Source organism: Palaemon carinicauda, chromosome 26, assembly GCF_036898095.1.
Source record: "Palaemon carinicauda isolate YSFRI2023 chromosome 26, ASM3689809v2, whole genome shotgun sequence".
Classification (NCBI taxonomy): Eukaryota; Metazoa; Arthropoda; class Malacostraca; order Decapoda; family Palaemonidae; genus Palaemon; species Palaemon carinicauda.
This window is the reverse complement of record NC_090750.1, coordinates 30,936,852-30,954,161: the sequence shown is the minus strand read 5'-3', so window position 1 is coordinate 30,954,161 and position 17,310 is coordinate 30,936,852. Positions and strand designations below refer to the sequence as shown.

Below are 17,310 nucleotides of genomic sequence, written 5' to 3'. Positions count from 1 at the left end.
TTTAGGTTAAGTCATTATCATATACTACTATCGTGGTCTGTAATAAACTGACTCTGAGGCTTAATTTTTGCCAAAGCATTAATAAATCCCAAAGAGATGGCCATCGTATGCTGTTTTGTTCGGAAGGAACTGCCTTTAGATATTTGATAGATGTAAAACAAATTACTGTACATTCTGAACAACAAATACTAAATAATAAATTATTGTCACTTCAGAGTTATTCTTAATTACAATGATTTTAATGTACAACCATATTCAAACATTACTCTTATATTTATCATTTTCACAAAAGGGGTGTGACATGTAAAAGTATTCATGAAATAGTAGAGTAGTGTGCCATTCATTGCTTCCTTTACTCTAACTGAACAATCTACAAGGTTCTATTAGCTCTATTCAGTTTTCTAAAATAAAAATATGTGGGGAAGCATAAACTAGTAGCAATTTCTTCAGTTTTGGTAAAGTCACCTTCTATGTACTAAGTGCTGCATATTCTTAGTACCCTATGTACATTGAGGAGAAAAAAAAATACCACTTTATTTTCAAATGACCTGAATAGAAATGTATATATGATAAGTTATTGGTTGACTTTCTACATATTCATAAGCTTATCTATGAAAACAAAAACTGAGATACTGTAATTTTCTTCCTTTTCAATAGTAAATTCTGAGAACGAAACTATGGAATTAATAATAGCAACAGAAGTCTCTAGATTATTATCTTTTCTGAATACCAAGAGCATCATCAACATAGTGATACCAAAAGATTTGAGAGAACCAAACTGAAGTTCACTTTGATCTTAATAAACTCCAAATATATGTTGGATAAGAGTGGAGATTTTTTTGACTAGATTGATAACTTCAGTTTAGTAATCTCAAATTGTTAGTTACCATTATGTTGATGATGTTCTGGGTATTCTAAAAGAAAATTTGAATACTCATGGTTTTGTTGCCATCAATAATTCCTTGGTTCCATCTAAAAAAGTTACTATACAAAAGGAAGAAAATAACAGTATCCTGTTTATAGACATTTTGATTGCTAGACAGCTAATATATCTTAATTTTTCATATTTGAAAAGCCACCCATTACCTTACAAATATACTCTACATCAAGGTCTATATTAGGAAGGTTTGGGCAAGCACAGACCCGCGGTCAAGCGCTACAGTTATCTGGCGGCATCCTGGTTTTAAAATCGTCTCTCCACTGTGGGACTTAAAAACCCTCTCATTCTTTTCAAATTGTTTAAGGAATTCATCACTGGGAAGTGAAGGGCACAATGGGATTTAGAAATCTCTTCTATCCATGTTCTTTCCTCTGATTCAAGTACAGTTACCACCAGATTCACAGGGATTAGGGACCAGAACCCGCCACAAATAGGGAAAATTTGTGAATACTTAAAACGCCATTTAAAAATGCTTATAACTGCCTATTTTGATATAAAAAATGTGTGATACCATCAAGAAATACTATCATGAATAATTTAGAATCATTTAAGAAAAGTATAATACTTTTACCAGAATAAAATATCAAGAATGTGATTCATGAACACCAATTAACAAAGTACCATAACACAATACTTTAACTAAAATATATACTTATTGATATATTAATTGTAAATGAATAATCATTAGACTAAAAGGAAAAATATGTTATGATCTGTTATTTGTTTACCGAAATGAAAGAAAAATAATCGCTAATGCGTTTGATAAGCATACATAGTAGCATGGTCCATTTGTACATACCAAACAGTACTATTCATTGTGATTTTCAAATTAAATATGTACTAACTGATATAAAATTAAATAAAAATAAATAATCATTAGACTAAAGGAAATATATGTTACAATCTGTTATTCATTTAAAGAAATGGAAGAAAAATGAATTGCTAACGTGTTTGATATGTGTAGTAGCATTGTGCATTCATACATGAAATAGTTTTGTTCAGTGTTTTTAACTTAAAAAAAGTAGGTCTACTTATTGATATAAAATTCGTTATAGATAAATAATCATGAGGTTCAAATGGAAAATATGTTACAATCTCATTCAATTACCAAAATAAATTGAAAAATAAATCACTATGCGTAGTAGTATTGTGTCCATACATACAATAGAGTTCTGTTTTTGTTTTTTAACTTTAAAATGTACTTATTACAGTACAATTAATTGTAAATAAACAATCATGAGATTAAAAGGAAACAAATATGATACAATCTGATATTTATTTACTGAAATGAAAGAAAAATATATCGCTAATGTGTTTGATATGCATAGTAGCATTCTGTGTTCATACAGTACACACAATAAAGTAATGTTTACTGTGTTTTTCTAACTTGAAAATGTACTTATTGATATGAAATTAATTGTATATAAATAAGCATCAGATTAAAAGAAAAAATTTTACGATCTGTTATTTATATACTGAAATTAAAGAAAAATATTTTGCATATAAAACTTTCTTGAATATTTATTAGATAATTGCATAATATAAAATCTTGGGAATCTGTGATTTTGTGAATGTTGATTCGTGAATAGGCAGGGGGGTACTGTACTTTTCTTAACAACTGTTACTGAAGGATTTTTCTTACAATATAACTTATTTTTCTATAGCCTCCTGAAAGGATATGTCTTGCAAGTCTTCACTGACTACAGAATGTTTTTTCTGGATATCGAATGTGGCAAATGTCATCGCTGAAGGGCACAGTTCCCTTTCTTGTGTTACATCATTTCCCCTGGGTTCAGAGTGTTCTTATGTTCCTTAATGTGCAATGAACCTTGTGATAAAGTTCTCTCATTGCACACTTTCATCATCATCATGTCCTACGCCTATTGATGCAAAGGGCCTCAGTTAGATTTCACTAGTCACCTATATCTTGAACTTTTAAATCAATATTTCTCCAGTCATCATCATCTACTTCATGCTTTATAGTCCACAGTTATGTAGGCCTGGGTTTTCCAACTCTTCTAGTGCCTTGTGGAGCCCAGTTGAAAGTTTGGTGAACTAATCTCTCTTGGTGAAATAAAAATGCATGCCATAATCATCTCCATCTACCCCTCACCATGAGCTCATCCACAAATAGCACTTGAGTAAACTTTCTTATAGTTTTATTTCTAATCCTGTCTGTCTACTCAACTCCCAATATTCTTCTGAGGGCTTTGTTCTCAATTCTACAAAATCTGTTGAATATTGTTTCATTGCCATACAACAATTCATGTCCATACAGTAATAGTGATCTCACTAAACTGATATATAGCCTGATTTCTATATGTAATTTCAGGCAATTTGATTTCCAAATTTTACTTAACATAGCCATGGTTTGGTTTGCTTTTTCTAATCTTTCATTAAACTCCAATTCTAAAGAGCCTGTGTTAGAGATTATAGTCCTTAATTATTTAAATGATTCCACCTCATTAATCCTTCCTCCTTCAAATGATATTTCATCTTCTATTGCATATTCCGTTCTCATCATCTCTGTCTTTCCTCTATTCATTTTGAGCCCAACCTCATGTGATATTTCATGTATTCTGGTAGGCAAGCTTTGCAAGTGCAGTGGTGTTTGGCTAATAGGGACAGCGTCATCAGCACACTCTAGGTCCGCTAATTTCCTGTTACCAATCCAGTCCAATCCTTCTTTGTCATCCCCAACTGTTCTATGCATTATAAAATCCATGAGGAGGATAAAGAACATTGGTGACAACACATACCCTTGGAGTACTCCACTGTTCACTGGAAATTCATTTGATAGGACTCCATTAACATTGAATTTGCACTTGCTATGCACAGGAATAGACTTAATCAAATTTACATACTCCATAATAATGCAGGACTCTCCACAGAATTGGCCAGTGCACACTATCAAAGGCTTTTTCATAGTCCACAAATGCTATCAATAGTGAATTTCTGTATTCTACACATTGCTGTACAATATATCTTAAAATGAAAATTTGGTCAGTACTACTACTACCTTTTCAAAATCTTGCTAGTTCATCCCTCAGCTCTTCATCAATCTTTTTCTCTAATCTCTTTAGAATGAGCGTACTATATACATTCATGGCAACTGGACAGTTCCATCCTGTTCGTAATACTGGGCATGCAGTTAATTCTAATAGAAAGGCCTTCTCCATCATGAGGCTCAATACTACACAGTATTCTAGAATTTCTATCCCAGCTGTGACTAGGATGAGGAATGATCTTCCTAATCGGGTAGTTGAATCAGTAAAATTCAAAAGTTCAAAGTTGCAGCAAATGTTTTTATGTTGAACAGGTTGCCATACGTCCATTTATAGTTATTTATGAATTATCTGTTTTATGTTGTTAATGTCTTTTAAAATATTTTATTTTAATTTTTCATTACTTCTTATATCGTGTTTTTATTTCCTTGTTTCCTTTCCTTACTAGGCTATTTTTCCCTGTTGGAGACCTTGGGCTTATAGCATCTTGCTTTTCCAACTAGGGTTGTAGCTTGGCTAGTAATAACAATAATAACAACTGCCGTAAGTATGATACCTCTGCAATTATTGTAATCAGTCAGATCTTTTTTTTGCCATTTTCATCAACACTCCTAGCTTCCATTCATCAGGTTTTGCCTTTTCATGTCACATTCTACAAAATAATCTTACAAGTGTTCTGGGAGTCGCTTCATTTTCGGCTAAAATCATTTCAGCAGTTATTCCATCATATCTGGGGGCTTTCGATCTCATGAGTTTTTAATGAAAGCTTCGACTTCAAACACATCGAATTCCTTTATGGGCACATCAAGGTCTTCCTCAGCTTTAGGTATATCAATCAAATTATCCTCCTCATATCTCCAATTCATAACCTCACTAAAGTGTTCCATCTATCTTTCTCAGAATCAAATTGGTTTCAAAGTAAAGAAACATCACTTTGTAGAAGGTAAGTTCTAATTCACTGCAACAGAGGCGAACCCATTTCTTTTGAAGTTTTTCATCTTGTGGGAAGTGATAGAAAGAGATATCTTTAAATTATTTGCCTCTATTAAAAGAACCAAAACAGCACATACTCTAGGTCTTTTTCATTTTTTTTTGTGGAGATAAGATAAGAAATCAGATGATCCAAACGATTAACCGGTATGGACTGACTGTGCTTCACGCAGGTGAGTGGTAAACTAAGCCGCCACCATACCTCACCAGCAGATTTGAGCGACTTAATCCCCGTCAGTGACCAGAATTAACACACAGATCTTGCTCTACATTCTATTCAGGTCATTCTAAAAATATGCTGCCCTTAGTATATACAATAGGTGAGTTTACCAAGATTAAAGAAACTACTACAATCTCTATCTCAAATATTTTTTTTGAAAACTGTAATAGAGCTAAAAAAATATTTTATAATATTGTGACAGAGAAAAGAAACAATGAATAACACCCTGAATGAATAACACCCTGTTTATCATTCTATGAATATTTATAGATGTCATATCTGGTGTACTGTTACAGCCAAACCTCCAATTAGGGAATCTTCAATGATTTATTTTTTCTGACAGAAAGAATCTGAACCAAAGTTCACTTGAATAGTCAAGTTAAAAGATATGAAAACCATTTAAAAGATAAAATCACTAAATTTTTAACAGATCAGGTAGCACCTACCTCTTCATCTTCCAATGGTATGCGAGGCATTGTTGTGAAACAAATATTGTATTCCTGTATGATGCTTGGGTATAAAGAATTGAAGTCCATGAGCAAAATAAATTTATCATAAAAACCCTTCTTAGGATCCAATACAAGACCCCCAGTATAAGCAGGTTTACGACGTCCTTTGCCACTTCGCTTGCCACCCGCTTCTTCTCCATCTTCCACGTCTTCGTTAACAGCCGCCTACAAAGAAAACACAATTCAGGAAAATATGCAATTATGTATATATAAAATAACACCCGATGTATTCAGTTGTACTGACAGCAAATAACAATTTCAAAACTCATTATGTTAACTTTAACTACTAGTGCATTGCATTCATTCTGCTGTTATAAACAAAAGACAATAACAAGGGGCTTAGGGAAGTTAGCCAATGCATCAGAATTCTCATACTCCCGGTAGATTACTGAATTCTTCCAACTGGTCTGATAATGCAGCAGTGTGACCAAGAGGAAGATAAATTCAGGTAAAATTGGGGAATGTTAGAGGATATAAAAGACCATGATAAGGCTGGAACAGTTTCAAAAGTTACGTTTTGCAGCAACAGCTATTTTCCCAAGGATTGATTATATGATGATCGTTAACCAATGTTTCAATAATGGGAATACTAATATTACTTGGTAAAGCATTGAAAGGAAATCACACAATTTGCCAGCTCGCCTTGTCCCAGAATTATAACATCACCAGACTTCTTATATGAACTCGGCAAAGAATGACTTGTGAAATATGGAAAACTCTTTTCAATTTCTTGCAAGAAGAAAATACCAACTTATCAAGTATTTAATCTTTATAGAATAAAAGGAAATATATTATTTCTAAGGAACTATTTATCCTATTAGTATACTTTTATTAGATAAATATCGATCTACTATCAGAGATGAAACAAATTAAATGCATAAAATATGAGATTCTGTCCTAGTTGTAGTCATATTTACATTAAGAAGTACAGTACACATAAGTGATACACACCCATGAAATACTTTGTATCGTTTGGGAATACTAATATTAATCAGTACACTATTGAAAGGAAATCACTCAATTTGCCCGCTCGCTTTCCGCCAGAAATATGACATCACCAGACATATGATATGAACTCAGCAGATATTAAAATTTTCCATGTGTATTTCTTATCTAAAATAGATACTGAATATCATCAATTAAAGACAATACAGTGGAACCTTGACATACGAATTTAATTCGCTCCATCACCATCGTTGTATATCAAAACAGTTGTATCTCAAAGCATTTTTCCCATTTAAAATAATGTAATATATATTAATTCGTTTTAGCGCTATGAAACCACACCAAAACAGCTAAATTACATATAATATACACAATTTATACTCAAACGAGTAATAACACACAATGATAAAATAACAAAGTACAGTATTGTGATAAATGATAATAAATCTATTAAAATCAATAAAAAAAAAAAATAAAGGAATTCTACTTACCACAGCGAAAGATGACGTGAGGCCAGCAGGAGGAGGTAGAGAGGGGTAGCAGGGAACGATTTGTTTTCTTTTTATTTACATATGTAGACTAATAACTACTTAATAAACACGAATAAAATAACATTGCTAAACTCATTTTCATTTTTTTTTTTTAATTACGTAAACACTTACTCATCATCACCTTCATGTCTGGCCTTTTTGGCCTAATTTTCCTGACTTTCATCACTTTCAGGTCTGGGCCTATCGTGCCAACTCTTTGCGTTCTTTATTTTTCGCGATTTTATTCATCTTCACTTTTCTAGCATTCATTCGTAATTTTTATCTAATTAATCATTCTAAACGCCTTATCCCTCATTCTACGTATTCCCATTCCTATTTTTCATTCCTTCTCGCATTTCCCAAATTCATTGATTTCGCTAATTTATTTGATTTAGCGTAGACTTAGCTTAGAATGTGCTACCGCAAGGTCCAGACACTCTGAACACATGCACGCACGCTACCACCTCCCCCTGTCTCGTCTCTTTGTCATTTTGTTTCGTCCTTGTTTCTCACTGGCGTTTTACTCAACTGTATCCAATTATATTGCATTTAATATTCACATTCTAGTATCGTATTTATAATTAAAAACATAGCGAATTATAATCTTATGCATTGTTTACATTCAAATCAGCTGATCAACCCTGCCTAGTCCGTCGTCAACCTCAATTTTCGGATCAAATAATTACTTATTAACAAGTCATGTTACCTCCGATGCACGATATTTTATAGTTTTTAGCTCTGTGGTGCTTGATTATACTCAAAAGAGATTTAGCAAAGAAAAAAAAGATTTCATTTATTACAGAGAGAGAGAGAGAGAGAGAGAGAGAGAGAGAGAGAGAGAGAGAGAGAGAGATCATTCGTATTTCTCTCACTAAATATTCTATTTCGTTTTGGAAGCATTATTGCATTTTCGAGATCGTTTTCTTGGGTTTTTTCTTTTCACGTGCTTTGTCTTTAGCTTTGGGACCCATGGTAAATAATAAAATAGACAAAATAACACGAAAAATAATCAAAAATACAACGAACTACACAATGAAGTGTTAAGGATGCAGCAACAACAGACCGAACGCCATCTATCGGTCGCCTATAGAACTATCACATGGCAAAATCGTATCTCAAATATTTTGTTGTATATCAAAGCATATATTTTCAAAAATTTTCTGTTGTATCTCAAAACATTCGTATATTAGGGCAATCGTATGTCAAGGTTCCAGTGTACTAACTTACCAAGAGTAATTAGTTCAATTTTATAAAAGAAACTAGATTGTTTCTGAGAAAATATTAGTCCTCATAGTGTACTATTTCTGACAGACTTGTAACATCATCACAGATAAAAAGTGGTCCTCAAGTCGAACATTCATAAGTCGCATAGGTAATAAGTTGATGTTTACCTGTACAGTATATGCATCGAATGCCAGCCATTCTCCTTGTTTACAACTAGCCAGTTAGTAATTACAACATAAAAGCTTTACCATTGCGCAGAGTATACTCTCCAGATCTATAAACACTTTAATTTGAAACATTTTCCCTAAGAGCAACCATGTGACATGTACTGCACACAACAGTTGATTACCAACACAGCGCGAATGCAAAAGTGGTAAAACCTTCAGCAGGAGAGACAACTTGAAATGCAATAAAAATTATCACAATTTGGAGGGCAGAAACACAATAAAAACTTATCACAGTTTGGAAAGCAGATACGTCTTGGTATCACCAGGCCGACAGAAAAACCAATGAATGGGACACTATTAGAGTGCTAACTACTAAAAAGTGCTAGATTGTTACATTATTTTACTGGGGCATGTATCTTCTGAAAGAAAATGGGATTAAAAAAATTTGGGGGGGTCCAGTCAATAAACTAAGCTAGAAAAGAAGTATTATGAACATTAGGGGAGGTTCATAGGAATAAAATACTACCATCAGAAGTAAATATCATAAATAAACAAGCAAACATTCACAATATCAGTAAAAATTATTGGTTGGTAACTCAAGACCAAAATATCAACTAACAACATTACACAAACTTAAACAAAAAATATAAAAAAAAATAATTCCATCAAAACATTACGAAGAGTAATTTCATCAAAAAGATATGAAAATAAACTGATGGATAATGGGAAAAAAAATTAAGACTAAATATTAAACCTGATCTGATCCAAATGTCTGAGAATACTGGAGCTATTAAGCAGTTACCAAGTTGGTAGATGCACTAAGAATGATTCAGTCAACTACTGGAGATTAGGTTAATCAATGTTGATGAATTGACCAACCACAAAAAAAAAAAAATCTTCTGGAATTTGAATGTGATATACAAATATGAAAAATCAAAGTAATTGGTTTCTGATAAAAAAAAATACTTATAGTGTCATATTTGTGTATAATTATTCAAAGTAACTTCAGGTTTACAAATTTACCCATACAATATGCTACAATGCATAACTAGATCAACACACTTACCATAAAAAAGATAATAAAACTAACCTTCTGATTTCCACCTGCAGGCTGTCTGTCAGGCACAATAAAATCTTTTCCAGTAAAGGCATGCAGTAACAAGAATTCGTTCCTCTCTGATCTACCACCCAATAAAGTTCGTGACAAGACATTTCCTGGATAAAAGACATAGCAGGTAAAAAATGTATGCAGACAATTTGTTACATAATGCAAAACTCATGTAAACTAGGTTCCAACGGTCTTCTGCACTCCAAAATGATACAAGAACCGAACCTACAATAAAAGCTGATAACTTTGATTCCTTCATTCATATACAGCTCCACATTCATGCCCCAACTATGATCTAAAGGCTACTGTTGTCTGTTTAACATCCAGATGAACAGGAGTAAAACAACTGTATTCATCTGGAACCTGAATCCTCCAGTATCAAACAATAACCTGTCTCCTCAACTTTTGTGCATGGGAATACTTCACCAGCAGAGCAGAATTCCTAAAAAGTTTTACCACTGTATAACAATCAAAACCTTTACTGTTTACTCTTATTTCATTGATTGAGCTACTTGAATTCAATATTTTTCAACTCAATACTTCCTGTCAATACTATATTTAGTGATCAATGTGTGGTGCTTCACTGCAACAGGTAAACACTAATCTTTTGTCTTTTCTAAAAAAAGAAAAAAAAACTTTATTTGTAGCTGTTAGCAACATTTATGGTTTTTAAAATGTTTTCAGCTATTTCATTATGTCAATACAGTAAGGACTTGGTTTATAAGTGAAATTTGAATACAACCATACAAATTCAAATTGGTTAACAAGCTAAACTTTAAAATTGTATGAGCTTTTTTATGAAGAAGTACCAATGAGACTACTGTAACATGAAATGTCACTTGGTGCCCACAAGCAACCCAAGCAGCATTCACTCCATGTTAACGTGATTTTTACCTCATTTTCCTATAATTGTAGAGAAAAAGCAAATGCTGTCATCTCTAGATAAGTTCTTAGTTAAAATTAAACGTATGAGTAAAAAAGACAAACAAATGTCCGTAACCTAAGTGATTCTATTAGGGATAGTAAATGTCGTTCAAGAGAGAGCACTCCCAATATTTTACCAAAATTTGCTCATGGAGGGAGATTCTCCATCCAAGCAGTAATTCCATCCTCCTCCTCCCTCATGAAAGCCTTGACTTCTCAAAGGTAAAATGCAACCTAATTTACCAGTTATTTCTATTTTCCACTGTGAATGAGCCATTTCTATTCATTTCTCATGTTGGGGGTTACAAATTGTTCAATAACTACCATTACAAAACCTTTACAAATGAGTACACATGTGAATTTATGGATTTATGGAATACATCAAGTGAACTTCCTTTATTCTTTATGAAAATAAAGTTTTTAGAATATGAGCTTTTTAGGCTGCAAGCTTGCTCCCAGAACATGTAAACCAAGATACTACTGTAAATTAAGGTTACTTGCACAGTTATTTGGTTTAGAAGTGGGTTACAAATGATCATCTGGGTTACAAGTGTGGAGTTAATTCATGTAGGTAGGTAGGTAGTAGGTTGGCCAGGGCACCAGCCACCCGTTGAGATACTACCGCTAGAGTGTTATGGGGTGCTTTGACTGACCAGACAGTAGTATATTAGATCCTTCTCTCTGGTTACGGTTCATTTTCCCTTTGCCTACACACACACCGAATAGTCCGGCCTTTTCTTTTCATATTCTACTCTGTCCTCATACACCTGACAACACTGAGATTACCAAATAATTCTTCTTCATCTAAGGGGTTACTCCACTGTAATTGTTCAGTGGTGACTCTCCTCTTGGTAAAGATAAGAGACTCTTTAGCTAGGGTAAGCAGCTCTTCTATCAAACCATTGTTCTCTAGTCTTGGGTAGAGCCATAGCATCTGTACCATAATCTTCCACTGTCTTGGGTTAGAGTTCTCTTGCTTGAGGGTACACTAGGGGACACTATTCTACCTTATTTTTCTTCCTCTTGTTTTGTTAAAGTTTTTATAGTTTATGTATGATATTTATTTTAATGTTGCTATTCTTGAAATATTCTATTTTTCATTGTTTCTTTTCCTCACTGGGCTATTTTCCCTGCTGGAGCCCCTGGGCTTATAGCATTCTGCTTTTCTAACTAGGGTTGTAGCCTAGCAATTAATAATAATAATAATAATAATAATAATAATAATAATAATAATGGTCAACTCTTGCTATCTGCATGTTTTGTGTTAGCTAAATTCTTATAAAGCAAAAATGCTAAATTTGACACCAAATTTCTTAACTGTAAAAAATCTCTAAAGTGACAAAACACAAAATTTAGCATTATAAATTGCTTAATACAGAATAATAATAGTATTGGAAATCTGTAAATAATAATGTACTGTGCAGAATTAAGGGGGCCGGGAAGAATGCCAATATATGGGGGTATAGGAAGAAAAACACAAAATCCTGAAAAAATCCACTGAGCTTCGTATGGCAATGAAGAATGCATATACGAAATATTTCGTCAAAATTCTTCTTACTTTCATAGTCACAGAGTAATTAGTAAAAGAAACTCAATAAACCATATTGTTCCCTACAAGAAAATGCAGTATTTCTTCAATTATCGTAAATTTTGGTAATTATTACATCTTAATGTAAAAAAAATTGTGAACAATGGCATCTGTATAACTTCCACGAGTCGCAAACAGTAAATTACACCCTTGCCCTCCAGTCCTACCACTAATCTGAGAAAGAGTACATGCCTGAGTTTGACCTCTGACATTCACTCATTTTTGTTTGTTTTGCTTGTTTTTGGCAAGAATTTTATCAATTTATAAAGAGGAAAAGACAATTTCAACATCTTGCTAACATAAGAAGAAAATTTGCTCTATTAAGAGAGAGAGAGAGAGAGAGAGAGAGAGAGAGAGAGAGAGAGAGAGAGAGAGAGAGAGAGAGAGTGTTGTTTGAATGGAGAAGCGAGGGCATTGCCTGATACGAGCAAAAGCAGCAAGATAAATTATGATAAATAACTTTGTTTTCATTTATCAATATTCAAAAAGGAACAAAATTGATAATAATCAGGATTTATTAATATTATCTTTATTAAAATATAAAGAAAAACTTTGAACGCCCTCTGACATTCACTCATTTTTACGTTTGTTTTCTTGTTTTTGAAAATAATTTTATCATTTCAATGAGGAAAACACAATTTCAACATCTTGCTAAAATGAGGATGAATAAAATTCACTCTATTAAGAGTTCAGAAGAGGGTAATATTGGTAGTGCAGAGAGAGTGTTGTGGATAGAGGAGCGGTGGCCTTGCCTCACATGAGCCAAAAAGAAGAAAGGATCTTCATTTATAATCATAAAATGAAGATCCTTTTGCTCAATACCTCAATACATTATGATAAATAACTTTGTTTTCTTTTATTAATACCCAAAAAAAGAACATAAAATTCATAATAATCATGATTTATCAACATTGTCTTTGTAAAAATACAACCTCGCACCACCTTCCCTTCTCGTCATCTCATAACCTTACTCTTACCCACATTAACTCTCACCTTCCTTCTTTCACATACCCTTCCAATTTCTCTCACTAATTGGCCAAGCTTCTCTTGCGAGTCTGCAACCAGTACAGCATCTTCCACAAACAACAACTGATTTACCTTCCATTCATGATCATTCTCGTCTACTAGTTTCAATTCTCGTTCAAGCACTCGAGCATTCACCTCTCTCACCACTCCATCAACATGACAAATTTGTAAATAATTTGTATTTTTCCTAACTATACAAACCTTAGCTATTTACATGGGGTAATTACTTCGGCGTAGCTGAATGACGAGCCATAAGAATTTTAACGAGGGATTACTACCCCTCCGCCAGTTAGAGGGGGGTAGGGAGGGGTAGCTTTGTACCCTCCCCACTCACACACACAGTGCGAACTCAACTTTACTTAGAGGTAGGACTTATCTTGGGGGACAAGGCTGGCGGGCAAATATGTGTAAATAGCTAAGGTTTGTATAGTTAGGAAAAATACAAATTATCTACGAATTTGTCATATGTTCCGTAACTGAAATACAAACCACGCTATTTACATGGGGTGACTTAACCCTTAGAAAGGGTGGTAAGTCCCGGCCAAACTGGCTTTGGCTTCCCCGGGGATTCCATATTCGAGCGAATAAGTACTCGAACAATAGGGAATCCCTGCTCCTCGCTAGCGGTTGTGAAACTGCCGCGGCCTACGTAAGGTGTGTGCGAAGGTGAAAAGTGACTTGTCCTAGGAAGTTGACCTGGAGTTTCTCAGAAGGAAATCTAGGCTAGGACTCTCCCAATACCACCTCGTCAGGGTATGGGGACATGACAGTATTACACTTAATACTAGGAACACAAGGAAGAATGGTCTACCTGCAGTGGTTTGAGGTCAGCTGTGCAGAGAACCCAGGATGCTGCTTTCTCCAAGGGAGGAGAGGATGAAGAAAAGAATAAGGGCCAGACAGATCTTTTCATTCATGCAGACTAACACCAGGTAACAATGCCCTCAACCTTCAGCTACTTGTCCATTAAGGAGCCTGAGGTTTAGAACAGCTGTTGTGCAGCCACCACAGGGCCGATAGAAACGTATCGAGCCTCCTGTCGGTCATGTCTTGCAGGAAAGGGGCTGTGAAGGTGGTCTAACGCTTCAACACCCCCGCTTGCAGGACCTGCGTCACTGAATGATACTTCATGAAGGGCAGGGACGTAGCTACGCCCTTGACATCATGCGCTAGGGCGATGTGACGGAAAAGGGTCAGGATTCAAGGCTAGGTGTAACACCCTGTGAATCCAGGCTGAGATGGTATTCCTGGTGACCCTTCTCTTCGTTTTCTCAGTGTCCACGAATGAGGCTTGAACCTGGGGACGAACTGCAGCTGCTCTCTTAAGACACCCCCTCAGACTCCCTACTGGCAAGGTAGGAGATGGTCTGGGTCATCTGTTACAGGACGGAGACTCAAAACCTGGAAAGAGTCGAACCGCGGATTCGGCACTCCCGGGTTCCGAGTCTTGGCAACAAAACTCAGGAACGAACCTGAACGTTACCTCCCCCTATCCCCTTGAATGGGCGATGTCGTATGAGAGACCATGAAACTCGCTTGGCCGAGGATAAGGCTAGCATGAACACTGTCTACCCGGTAAGGTGGTGATCTGGGGCCTTACGTAGTGGTTTGTAGGGAGGTCTCCTTAGACTTGAGGACTCGAACCACGTTCCAAGGAGAAGGTCTCACTTCCGACTGAGGGCAGGAGAGGACATGGCTTCGTATGAGAGAGAGTGAGTTCCAGCGAGGGAGAAATGTCTATCCTTTGAGCCTGAAGGCAAACCTAAGGCTGAGAGATAGACTTTCACAGCCGAAACTGAAAGGCACATTTCATCCCGCAAATACACGAGGAGCTCCGCTATTGCTGGAAGTGGCATCGTGTGGAGGGAAACCCTCTCCACGACACCGACCACAGTAACTCGCCCCATCGCTTGGGAGACTACTGCGGAAGACTTGCGCAGGTGTCCAGACCTCCTTTTCGCAACTTGTTGCAAAAATCCTCTCTCTTTGAGAAGATGCTTGATAGTCTCCTGGCGTGAAGTCGAAGCAAAGCTACGGCTTTGTGGAGGATGTTGGCATGTGGTTGTGTGAGTAACCCGTGATGTGGAGGGAGTTCCCTCGGAGCCTCCGTAAGGAGTTACAGAGGGACTGGTGAGCCATTCTGCGAGAGGCCCTAGCGGAGCTATGGAGGTCATTGAGAGACTGACCGAACTCTGGTCTTGTAGAGTACTCTCCTCATCAGCCAGAACGGGGGAAGGCGAACACATCGATGTTGTCCCACCGTTGCTGGAAGGCATCTTACCAGAGGGCCTTGGGGTCCGGGACCGGGGAGCAGTACAGCGGGAGCTTGCAGTTCAACGCTGTAGCGAACCGGTCCACAGAGGGGAGCCCCACCGAGTCAGGACTTTGTAGGCTACTTGAGGATCCAAAGACCACTTGGTATCTGGTGTCTGAGTCGCACTGCTCAGACTATCGGCGAGCCCATTCCTTTGCCTGGAAAAAAGCGAGCTGCTAGGGTGATTGAGGGGAACTTGGGCCATCTCGGTATCTCTACTGCAGGATGGGATGGCTGTACTGAAAAAGTACCTCCCTGTCTGAGCATGTAAGCCATCACTGTGGTGTTGTTGATCCTCACAACCACAGAGTAGTCCGCCAGGCTTGGTGGAGCTACTGAAGTGCCAGAAACAAGGTTTTCATCTCTAGTAGGTCTAGAGAAGGTACTTTCCTCGTTCTGACCACCGGCCTGAGGTCACGTGGTTCAGAACGTGGGCCCACCCCCTTTCTTTGACGCGTCCGAAAACAGCATCAAGTCTGGGGAGAGGACGAGAAGGTCCACTCCCTTTGTAGATTCTCGTCGTTTCTACCACTGGGGTCCGTCTGTTCCGGTTGTCCCATAGGGATCCAGGTGTCCGGGAAGTCGTGTCCCTCACTCCACCGGGCCCTGAGTCGCCACTGGAGAGAACTCATTCTGAGGCGACTGTTGGAAACCAGACGGGCCAGGGAGGAGAAATGGTTGAGGAGACGTAACCACGATTGGGTTGGAGGTTCTTCTCGTGTGGAGAAAGGTCTCGCGACCTTCCTCAGCCTTGCTATCCTGTCGTCTGAAGGGAAGGCTTCGGGAGATTGGTGTCTAAGACCATGCCTAGGTATACCAGACTCTGAGAGGGCTGCGGGGAGGACTCCTTGAGGACTACCATGATCCTTAGAACTTGGCAAAGTCCGAGGAACTTGTCCCGATGGCGAAGAAGGGTTGCCTTCGAGTCTGCTAGGATCAACCAGTCGCCAAGGAAACGGAGGGGACGGATGCCAATCCTGTGAGGCCATGAAGAGATCAGAGTGGAAGCCTCAGCGAACACTTGAGGTGTTGTGGAGAGACCGAAGCACAGCACCTTGAACTGGTATATCTGTCTTCCAGGCAAAATCCAAAGTACTTCCTTGAAGACGGGTGGACCGGGATTGGAAGTACGTGTCCTACAGGTCCAGTGTACACATGAAGTCCTGTGGTCTCACCGCAAGACTGACCGTGTCTGCCGTCGCCATGCTGAAAGGAGACTGTTTGACAAACCAGTTCAGTGTCGATAGGACGATGACCGGTCTCCAGCCTCCAGACGCCTTCTCACAGGGAGGAGTCGATTAAAGAAGCCTAGGGACCAGTTGGCAACCTCTTGGAGGGAGCGCTTCCTCAACATGGTCTGGACTTCTGCCCGGAGGGCCCGTCCCCTTACCGATCCCTACCCAGGGAGGAGGGAGGGGCTCGTTACCGACCGGAACTATTGAAGGAGGCAAGCTCAGAGAGCTGGCCCTCGGCCTTGTCTCTGGCGCTCTTCATTCCCTGAAACCAGGGCAAAGCTGCACCGGCCCTAGGGAGTTCTTGGGTGGCAGAGATTCGGTCCCGGACCGCATCCCTCCCTTACGAGGAGGAATCTCTGGGTCTGGGGTCCCCATGAGGTTCCTCCTGAGGGTCAGGACCTGCCAGAACCCGAGTTCCGACCCCTGGAGCTCTCCTCCTGATGGTCTGGCAGCGAGGTCCCCCATCCCCGGAGGCTCTTCCTGGGGAGACTCGTAGACATGCTCCAAGGGTCCATCTGGTTCCTGTCGGGTCCTTGCAGAAGACTGGGCCATCGATTCCCTCCTAGGAGGGAAACAGGACTCCAG

General features: G+C 37.8%; 1 protein-coding gene across 1 annotated transcript in view; it reads right to left on the bottom strand.

Annotated features, from left to right (window-relative positions):
• LOC137619872 (DNA polymerase alpha catalytic subunit-like) overlaps positions 1-17,310 on the bottom strand; it is a 172,871-nt gene that overhangs the window by 21,457 nt on the left and 134,104 nt on the right. Inside the window, exons 14-15 of the mRNA XM_068350162.1 lie at positions 9,621-9,745; positions 5,602-5,829 (exon numbers count right to left, since the gene is read on the bottom strand). Of these exons, the coding sequence (XP_068206263.1) occupies positions 5,602-5,829; positions 9,621-9,745 (353 nt within the window). The remainder of the gene's footprint in view (positions 1-5,601; positions 5,830-9,620; positions 9,746-17,310) is intronic.